Consider the following 11,095-nt stretch of genomic DNA (forward strand, 5'->3'; position numbering starts at 1 on the left):
TTAACGGAAATTAATTATTATTATTGGTCTAAATAGTTATATTTATAATCCAGACGGTAACAGTTACCATCAGAAATTATAATTGTTACCATCCTGATAGTAACTGTCATCATCCTGGTGGTAACTGTTTTTATTTTGATAGTAACTGTTACGAAATTTATTGCAGAAGTTATCGTCCAATAATAATTAACTCTAATAAAACAAATTATAACACTAACTATTTTTGCATTGAAAAACGTTCCAATCATTCTAGATGACTGGAATTAAAAATTTAGAATAATAAACACAATTACTTAATTTTCTCAGTGTAACTAAAAATAATTTTTTCTTAGATTTGTGTTTAAGCTTTATTTACCTCTGACGAAAATTTTAATTATTGGTACCATTACAAATTTAAGCCGTTCAAAAGAGAATGTTTTAATTATTCGTGAATTTTCATGATCATAAAGTTAACAGACAATTAATAATTTTCTGATTTTTTTTTAACAAATAAATTACAAAGAAAAAAAAATGCAATTGTAGAATATTGAAAAAACTATAGATGGAGTTTACAAAATATTTTTTCTAAGTAATTTATCGTTTTTTAAAAAAATCCAAAAGTTATATCGGCTAACCTCAGTATTATAAATTTTGAAATAATCAGAGAATGTACGAATAATTCCGAAAGCTTCACATTATTCGAAAATTGACGATTAATTTGAAAACTTACATGGTTTGATTTGAAGTTCGAATCGAAATAGTTCGATTCGTTTCGATGCGAATTATTCGTAAGTTCGAGCTATTCCTACCCCTTAATTTGTATTTTTACTTTACTACTTAGAACTTAATGTTAATAATGTAAACATAACATTTTCTTTAATCACCATTTGACACTTGATCGTGATTTAATGTTCAAAGAGAGATAGTTTGTAAAGCTTCTGTAGCAGAATGTGTAAATACAACTGAGCTTTTGATTGAAGCTGAATTTAAACGGGCGAAATAAACATGATGAAATTTCATTAATTAATCACATTACATTAAACTTTAGCCCTTTAATCATCAAAGTTTTATTTCAAAACCAACGAAACAAACAATTTAATAGTACGGCAGAACACACCATATTTTTTTACTTTTCCTAAGCATTGAGTTTTAATCCCATTTTAAAATTTTATATTTCACTTTAAAACCCGTCCAACTGTCGCCGGAAATAACGGACCGATGTTGTGTACAACCAGATAGATGGCGCAATGTATTTACTATGGGTGGTCGTAAACGCAATGGTATAAGCTGCTGTAGTAAAAGCACGTCCGTTAATTCCGCGTTACTGGCTTTATGGTTAACATCGGTGAAATAATCTACGAAAGCTCTACGGCCATATACCATTACCCCTACAACTGCTACTGCTACGGCTACTGCTATTACTATTGCTGTAATGTACATATATGAACATATGTCTACATATATACATAATCTAACATATAACACAAGCTTGACCTTGGATTTATAACGTTTGCTTAACACGCCACGATATAATTTTGTGCAGGAAGTTTACTGTGGACGTGAAACTATATGTACTGTGGATGGTCTTCACTTCAATTCACTTTACAATGCAAGAGTCAGGGCATTCAATAGTGCCGGCGAAGGAGATTATTCTGAGCTCATTGGGCTTCAAACTGCTGAATGTATGTATATATTTATTATATTACAATAACATTAATTCATCGCTACTGAATATTAATAATTATTTACATAATCATATAGGTGAGAGCAAAGTGGGGGTGGGAAAAATTGAGAACCCATAAATTTTCGTAAAACAAAATTTTTTACACTGTAGTCTATTACTTTTTCAACGCTCGACTTTCAAATTTTATTGCAAATAATACTTGTTAATTAAATTTGAACCCAATATACCTTTGCACGGAAAAAAATGATGCTCAAAATTTTAATAGTTTGTAGTTTATTTTCGACTTAAAATTATTATATTCGATACTAATATCAAACCAGGATCATTATATATATATATAACAAAATGGCTATTATTTATATTAAAATTTGATACACATAGAAGAGCAAAATTTGTAATTTCGTATATTAAAATTAATATGAAAGAGAATTGATAAATTGGTATCTACAGTTATTACTATTCATAGAAAAATTTTTAAAATGAGGAACCGAAAAACTAGTAAACGAGCATATTAATATATAAAGATCTAGTATACGAATTTTTCATTTTATTATTTACCACTTATTCGATTTATGTACATTGTAAATTAATTTATAATGATGAATAAGACGGCTGAGGCAGCCGTTCGGCACGCGCGTGGCTCGGGCGATCACCGAAGTTAAGTAGCATCGAGCATGATCACTACTTGGCTGGGTGACCGTTTAGCCACACGTCGGGTTCGAACGAAGGTCTCTGATCGCTAGGCGCGGGATGAAGACCCAGTTATCGGTAAAATGGGAATTTTATCGATCACTGGAGCTTTACCCAAACCGAACTGTACTGGCTAGGTTATCTCTGTGGTTTCCCTAGCCACTGCACCTCCATTGCGCAAGGGAGGTTGCAGGGCATCACCGTAATGATGCAGTACAATATAAGCACAAGTCAGGCCACAGCCGCATAACGGAAGGCAGAGGAGAAGTAAAGCAGTTTGCGATATAAAGGCAAAAAGTGTAAAAGGCCGTAATTGCGGCTATACACTAGAAAACAATTAAAATTTTAAAAAATTATAATGATGAATAAATGATATTTTAAGTTAATAATTGATCAGTGATATCGAATTTATAAAATAAAAGTTAGTAACTTTTGCAATTTTTGCCTGAAAAAATCAGTATTTAAGATAGCAATTCTTAATTTTACCAATCATTACTTTCTAATAGATTATGCCATAAATTAATTAACTTTCACTAATAAGTCACGTATTATACCTAAAAGTAATAATATTTACTTTCTTTTTGGAATAATTGATAGTAATTTTTAGGAATCTACAAGAATTAGTAAACTACTTTGCATTAAGCACATAATAGTACTAATTATTGATAACAGATTCCACTTTTTATTATTACTTATTAATTTTTAATATTCTGTTTTTTCCGTGTGGTGTTAAATTTTGTTAAAAAGATTAAAAAAACAATTTTGTTGATGCCTCATTTTGCCCGAAAATAAAAATTTATTTTTGCAACTAAAATTGCAAAATTTTACTCTTTTTTTTGATAAATATAGAATAGTAAAAGATTAAATGTAATCTGGATCAAAAAAGTAAATTTGTTCCCAAGCATCTCCATTTTACCCAGCATTTGTTAATTGTTGATATGATTTTAATTTATAATTAATATTTACAATTTAAAAACAATCAGTTTTAAAAGTATGGTAATAAATAATACTATAATGATAATAAAATGCTAAAAATTTTCCAACCTTCACATTCTTGAAATATTTTTAAAAACATTTAATTTGGATATAATTTAATATTTGGTGCATACTCATCTCATACTGAAATACTTTATGTTTAAAGTAGAGGAATATTAACAGAAACATCTAGCGGAATAATTAAATGCATGCCAGAAATACTTAACATTTATTTTCATTTAACAAAAAAACACATGTGAAATAAAATAAATTTTTCATATCTCACACGCGAATAGTTATACTGCACTTAAATTTATATTGTACGATAAAATGATATGAAATGTATACTATTACAAAAGAAACATTGAAACAAATAATACGGATCATTTTTACAACAATTGACTTTGAGTTATGTACAAAATTTACATTGATCGGTTCAAATGTCAGATTATGTTACACATTTAAAAAAACCTGTGCAAATTCATTTTACCCCGATGTTGAAGTTGCCGGTGTTAAATATAATCCTGAAAACGGTGTTAAAATAACACCCGAAACGGCGTTCAAAACTTTACCAGTTAAAAAAAAGTCATTTAATTTTTCGAGAATCAGACGTCAATTGTATTTTAAATACAAAACAATTTTGATTGTTTCAAAAATTAATGATAGGGGATTTTTACCTTTTTAGAGTCCCCTTCTTCTCGTTACATTTTCTGCGACCCCCTTATCAATGTTACGTCATAAATGATTACTCCTCTCTGTCGATAAACGATATATGGCAGTCATAGGACACAGGTTTCTATATTTTAAAATATTTATTATTTCCAACAATAAAACTTTAATAAATAACTTCAATTTTGGAAAACCGAGAGAAAAATTTTCAAAATTGTTCGATGAACTGCGAGCCTCACTTTCCTTTAGACCCTTGACCCCCCTGTCACATCTTACCACAGTAAGCGACACTTCCTCTTCCCCCAAAAGTGGGAACGTATTTTCTGAACGGCCACTTACGACGGATTTACTAATTTATGGAAAAATCCAAAAAACATTTGTCCACAATGGCATTTTAATGCTATTGTGTAAAATATGGGCAACAAATTTTTATAATTAAAGTTTCTTTGCACATAAAATAAAATTATCAATGATTAACTTATCATCTTTCAATCAGTTATTGCCTTATAAAAAATATCAGTTTTAATAAAATATTGTTCGTAATATTTAATTTGATAAGCGATCAAAAATTTATGCAATTTGTTCAGTTTAATGAAGGTTACATTTATTATATTTTATAGGTTATATATTTTTTTTATTTCAATTGATGATAATTTCGTCATTTTAAAACATTTATACCCACACCCTCATACTCTAATCGGAGTAAATTTACTTCGCATGTACACCATTTTAACAAGAGTTTGATAACACCACTACATCGGTGTGAGTTCATTTTAACACAGCACCGGTATTAAAATACGTCGATTTTAACATCGCTTTTTTTAGATTGCATAAATTTTAGATAGTATTTCAATAACAAGATGAGTATTTAAATTGTGCACTTTAAGGCTTCCGGGATTTATATTTTACATTTGAATAAATTTATGAGTTATAATAATCGTATGTTGATAATACAAATATAATGCTAATCATTATATAATGAATATTTATTTAATTGAATTAATTACAGTGGCATGGTTTTCATGGGCAACTGGCGCACCAGGAGTTCCCCAAGAGGTTTCAATTTCCGAAGATGCTATGAGCGCATCCTGTGAGGGTTACGAGCATCGCGTTGTCCTTTCAAGCGTAGGATTCTCTCGTGGTGTCCATTACTGGGAGCTTACTATTGACCGGTATCACAGTGACACTGATCCAGCATTTGGAATAGCCCGTGCTGATGTGTCACGCGATAAAATGTTAGGTGAGTCATTAATCATAAATTACAACTTTATAAATATATATATTTATATGTGAATATATACTACGAAATATATAAATATACTATGCATAAATTACGTTCACTAACGCAACACGCATGTGGTAAATTTGGATTACGTTACTAAATAAAATTTATATTCAATGCAACATCAATATCATTTAATGCAAGTCAATTTTTTTTTATCATGCCACACTACGTCAACAATAAAATCCTATGATTTAATTTATTTACAGAATTCAATACACGGAGAATTTTATAGTAAAAGTTATCATCTAGTTATAGTCAAATTTTTGAACTGAATTTGATAGTAGTGAATATCATTTAAATTATTAAATAAACAATCTGAATTATAGTATCTACCGACTGTATGGTAAATTCTACAATTATTGATGATAATCAGAAATTATAACTTTTATTATCTTAACTAATTATAACTATTATCAACATCGTAATTCTTAATAATCTGATGGTAATAGTTACCATCAGCTTAAATAATAATTACTATCTAACCTAAAGAATTTAAATATTGGCGTTACAGATCAAATGATGCTCCATTATGTTATGCTGTAAAAAAATACTGATTATTGATGATGATAAAGTTTTCCTTATCACTCAATACTTGGATGATTGCTATTTTGATGATCATACCCAGTCATTTAAAGTTATCAATAACAGCTCCAATATTTGAAAAATTTTATTATATTCGGACTCGAACGATTGTATTGTTACTTATTTTAATTATTTAAAGGACAAAATGAGCATAGCTAAAATATGGATATAAATAAAGGATTTAAATATATATAAATTAATCCTATTTTTTGGTTCAGAATTTTGACAACCTTGAATGATAACAGTTACCATCTTCGATTTTAACAATTATAATCTTTAATAGTTAGAATTAGCATCATTGATAGTGATCGTTACCACCATCAATTGTTACTGTTATCATTCTCAATAGTAAAACTAATTATATTACCACTGAAAAATTTTGCTATCATTTCAAATTGTTGAAATTAAAAATTTAGTATCGCAGATAGTATAATAAAATTTTTTCCGTGTGATAATACAAAATTTGAATAAAAAATTTATTTTTTTTTTTTTGTCGAGTTACTATTTACTTTAAATAATTTATTTAATAAACTTAACATCATGTATCACCTAGTTCAATATTTAAATTGAATTTTTAAAGACGATAAGTTTACATTTTATCTTGACATTTATCTCAATTCAAAGGAACAATTTACTCAGGCAATCGGAAAACTCCTAGACTACAATTTGTTCCCGTCCTGTGAGACGGTTTAACGACACTGACTCTTTTCTTACAAGAAAAAAAAATAAATACATTCTTTCGATTCTTATCACGTTCAAAGAAAACTATCTGGTACAAGACTGTACCATGTAAGAATAATTACCAAGTCTTTAATTCCAAGTCAGTTAATTTAGCCTGTCTCATAAAACTTTTTCCTTAATTTTATGTTTATAAAATATTTTCAATCTCGGATAGAAAAAGTTAAAAAAATTTACCAAAAGAAATCATAACAGTGAACTTTCAAATTTTTTAAAATTATCAACTTTTAGCTGATCATTTTTTGAACTTTAAAAAATTTTAATAGTAAAAAAATTTCAAACTTTCTGATCTCGTTTTGATAAATCAAAAAATTTTTATAGCTGGTTGAAATTTGTTTTTTTTTTTCAATATTTTTCAAATCATAAAATTTTTCAAATCGAATTATTTTTGCTTAGAAAATTTCGAACAGCGTGTCTTATAATTTCAGTTTTTTGACAACTAAAAAATTTACTCTTGACCAATTGTCACAGTAGCAAATTATTCTAGGAGGAGATTGCCCAGGATAAGAAAAGAACTTTATCAATGGAAAGTTTATAAATAAATTGAGAAAAATATGGATAGTCCGAATTGGGAGCCGCACCCAGACTATGTCGATTACGTGCTGAGTACTCTTCCAGTTAAGCTATCTAACTCATCTCTCGCGGTTTTTAAATGCTGCAATTATACGGTATAAATACTGCATAATTGCAGTATAACTTCAGTTATTTTGGCCAGTTTTTTTGTCGAATTATTTCCAAAAATTTACGAAATAAATTTCGAATTTTGCACATTTTCGATGATTTTAAACGCAGAAGCGAACAAAAAATAAAACTAAATTTTGTAGAATTTTTCATTATATCAGCATAAATCTAAGAAAATTATAGAATATATACGGTATTATTAAGAAAAAAATTCGATTTTATTATTATCAAATTATTGTTTTCATATATAGAATTTTTTTTGTGAAAGTTCGGCATTTCTATTGTAATTTTACTGTAGTATTCTAGTAACTCTACACCATTACAGTAAATATACTGCACAACTATAGTAAAAAAACTGGCTAATCTAACCATAGTAATACCCAATTATAACGGTAAATTTACGGCATTATCAAAACCGCAAGGGATGCCATATTCCGTTCAATTTATTTTCATCCATTGAGCCACACCGTCCTTCGTACGGTAGGATTTTTAAATTAAGTTGAGATTTGTCTTACTCTTAAATGTTTTTGAAATTTAAAAAGTGACCAGCTTGAAGTTCAAAGTTGTCTAAAATTTTCCAGTTGACAAAAAAACTCCGAAAGTAAATTAATATTTTCGGGTCAGTTTATAAGATCAATAAGTACACTTAATGAAAGTTACTTTGGCTAAATATTTAAATAAGTAAATAACTAATAGAAATATATTAGTTAGGAAGGCAAAGATAAATATAGAACAAGTTTATAAGACCTTTAAGGACGGATGGTTTAACTTGTTCACAGGCAAAGATGACAAGGGTTGGAGCATGTACATAGACCGTCAAAGATCGTGGTTTATGCACGCCGGTGGTCATGCCCAAAGGACTGAGGGTGGTGTACAGCAGGGCTCAACTGTTGGTGTACTCTTGGATCTCGATTCAACTCACACCCTTCGGTTCTTCGTAAACGACCAACCACAGGGCGGAATCGCTTTTCGTGATCTCTATGGGGTCTTCTATCCGGCAGTAAGCCTCAATCGCGGTGTCACTGTCACTCTTCACACGGCAATCGATCCACCACGACATCTACTTGCTCTCCATGATGAGTATGTTTGTGATATTGTCCAGAGCTAGGGGTACCTAACTGTCCTGAAGAAAGGCCTACTCACCAATCAAGAAAATGGAATTTATGGTGAACATGACAGACCAAAGGAACACGTCGACCAGCCCAATCAGATGCTCGAAAAAATAATCGAAGAAGGACCCGCAGAAATTAATTAACTATTAATATGTAAGCTTTATTCTACATCATCATTATTATTATTTTGATATTTTATTTTTAACAATAAATTACATTTATTAAGGAGTCATTCATTTAAAATTAATCATTTTATTACTTTTAGAAAAATTATTTTAATCACGAGTTTTTTCAATTTATTTATTTTATTAATATATAAATATTTTTCTATTAATATTCTTATTCTTTAAGAATAAAATAAAAGTTTGCTAATTATAAATTTAAATAATTATCTTCATTTTAAAAAGTTATAATAATATAACGTTTGTAAATTTAATGAACAGATTTTATGGGATCATATTTACTTTCCTATACTTTAAGACTGGTCTTACGAGACAGTACTATCAATTTTTTTTTATCAACAATAAAAAATAAATTTATGTTAATTAAGAGAAGAAATAACTAAGAATACATACAAATGAAGAGGTGAAAGTAATTAATGGAAAATTAATTTTTTAATATCAAAGAAAATTAATTTAAAAAGTAATAATAACAAATATATAAACTAAAAATATTAAGACTGTATTTGCTGAGGTCGAAGATGAAGTGAAGGATGAAAAAAAAATTTAGACACTGATTATATACATCAATCATAAATATATTACAGTTCAGTCGCGTTATGATTCCGTTGACATATTTCTATTAAAGATATTCCCCTTCCATGATTACACAGTACAAAAAAATTTGTTAGCGCAAAAAAATTTCACTTGCTCTAAGTAATTTTTTGCATTAAGAATTGAAAGAAAATTTCCTTGAGGCAAGAAAAAAATTTTTCGCGCCAAGAAATTCTTTTTTTCTGTGTATGCAAATAATCATGACACATTCACACGTTTGTAAAGAAGGGGAAATGTGAATTACGGCAGCCGACTGCTGAGCAGAAGTGAGGGTACAGAAATTCTTAGAATTATATTTCCCTACACCTTCTGTACGCGGGTTCATAACGCGACTCTACTGTATTTAAAATCAGTGTGATACTATCATATCGAACGTATTTAAATGTAACGTAGATTTTAAGGGAATCAGTATCATAGATTTTACATATTAACTCGATAAAAAAAAGTACATTTATTTGAATAAATAAAATATTGTTGAATAAATTACAGAAATAAATAAATATTATAAATTAACAAAAAAAAACTATTAATAATATTAATAATAATAATAAAAATAATAATAAGGATAAGTCGGAGAGGGGAAGTATATAATTTTGTTCTAGTCTTAGTGGATTATTAATTTTCGTACTTTTACATTCTTAATTAATTTTATTATTTGACTATTATCGTCACTTGCTATTCCCATTTTCATATAAAATAAATTAACTTTTGGAAGGGAAACGCTAATTAGCTATTACCGCCACAATTGTGGCTCGCGCGGTTATTCACTGGACAGGGTGACAATGTTATCGCAAAATGCTCTATACACGCAGGCATCAATTGTATTATTCACACTACGGGCATGATTATAATTATTGTTATTATAATAATAATAATAATAATATTATTATTGATAATAATAATTGTGTATATATATGTAAATAATATATATTATCTATTATATTGCCGATGAAATTGCCAATCGTAACATTTATTATTATTGTACTCGAACAATAAAAACGCTGAAAAAAATATTTGAGACGGTGTTTATTATATTTAAATAATCCGCTGAAATTTTAATGTTAATCTTTATTTTTTGTAATTAATTATATGTTTCTTATGGTACAATTATTTATGGTAAGTACTTTCACAAATACTTTTTTGTTGATACTTTTAATTATTTATTAAAAATCAATTGTAGTGTATGATTTAGTTACGAGTTTTTGACGTTTACAACACAAGTAACCTGTTTTATTTACTGATATATATAACGACGAAGTATTTCAGATCTTATGGATTATCACTAATATGTTAACCTGAAATGTATTTATCTATCTGATTGATTTGCTAATTTATTATTATTATGTCCTTTGTAATCATAACGCTTATTAACCTTAATTAAATAGATTGCCTGATAAAGCTGAGATAAACGACAAAAAGTTGCAAGTTTTAAGAAACTATCATTTTATCATTTGGTCTAAGTTCCCAATAACTTAATAACTTTTAAAAATAGTTTTTGACATTTGTTTGAAAAATTTATTATTGTTTATAGAAGAATTTCGGAGAAAATACACACTGGGGTGAATTGGTCACCTAAAAATTTTTTGCAACAAATTTTTTTATCTATTTATTTATTTAGTAATAGTGAACCCAACAGCAAAGCCGTTTCTAGGGTTCCAAGTACATGAGTTACATAATATATTTTATAAAAAATTTTAATTAACGAAAATATGTATAGGAATAGGCATGGTATGTATTCGAGAAGTACATAACTTAACTAAACAATAATATAAAGTATTACGCATCATTTGACATAATTATCCGCAAGAGGGTATTAATATCATTAATTAATCAGACATCTAGAGTATCATCAAGGTTATACATCGATACTGCCATTCTAATACGTCGTGTCCCACAATATGTGACATTTTCACTTTTTTTAAAAAAT

The 11,095-nt window shown here is 28.3% G+C and overlaps 1 protein-coding gene across 2 annotated transcripts in view; it reads left to right on the forward strand.

The window, feature by feature from the left end:
- The window catches only part of LOC103571530 (E3 ubiquitin-protein ligase TRIM9), a 98,037-nt gene extending 87,874 nt beyond the window's left edge, over positions 1-10,163 (forward strand). For both annotated transcript variants that reach the window (XM_008549719.2, XM_008549720.2), the window contains 3 exons: positions 1,523-1,661; positions 5,007-5,237; positions 8,063-10,163. In XM_008549719.2, coding sequence (XP_008547941.1) covers positions 1,523-1,661; positions 5,007-5,237; positions 8,063-8,391 — 699 coding nt within the window. In that variant the 3' untranslated portion in view covers positions 8,392-10,163. The remainder of the gene's footprint in view (positions 1-1,522; positions 1,662-5,006; positions 5,238-8,062) is intronic.
- Positions 10,164-11,095: the final 932 nt, after the last annotated feature.

This window comes from Microplitis demolitor, chromosome 3 (assembly GCF_026212275.2).
Source record: "Microplitis demolitor isolate Queensland-Clemson2020A chromosome 3, iyMicDemo2.1a, whole genome shotgun sequence".
Lineage (NCBI taxonomy): Eukaryota > Metazoa > Arthropoda > Insecta > Hymenoptera > Braconidae > Microplitis > Microplitis demolitor.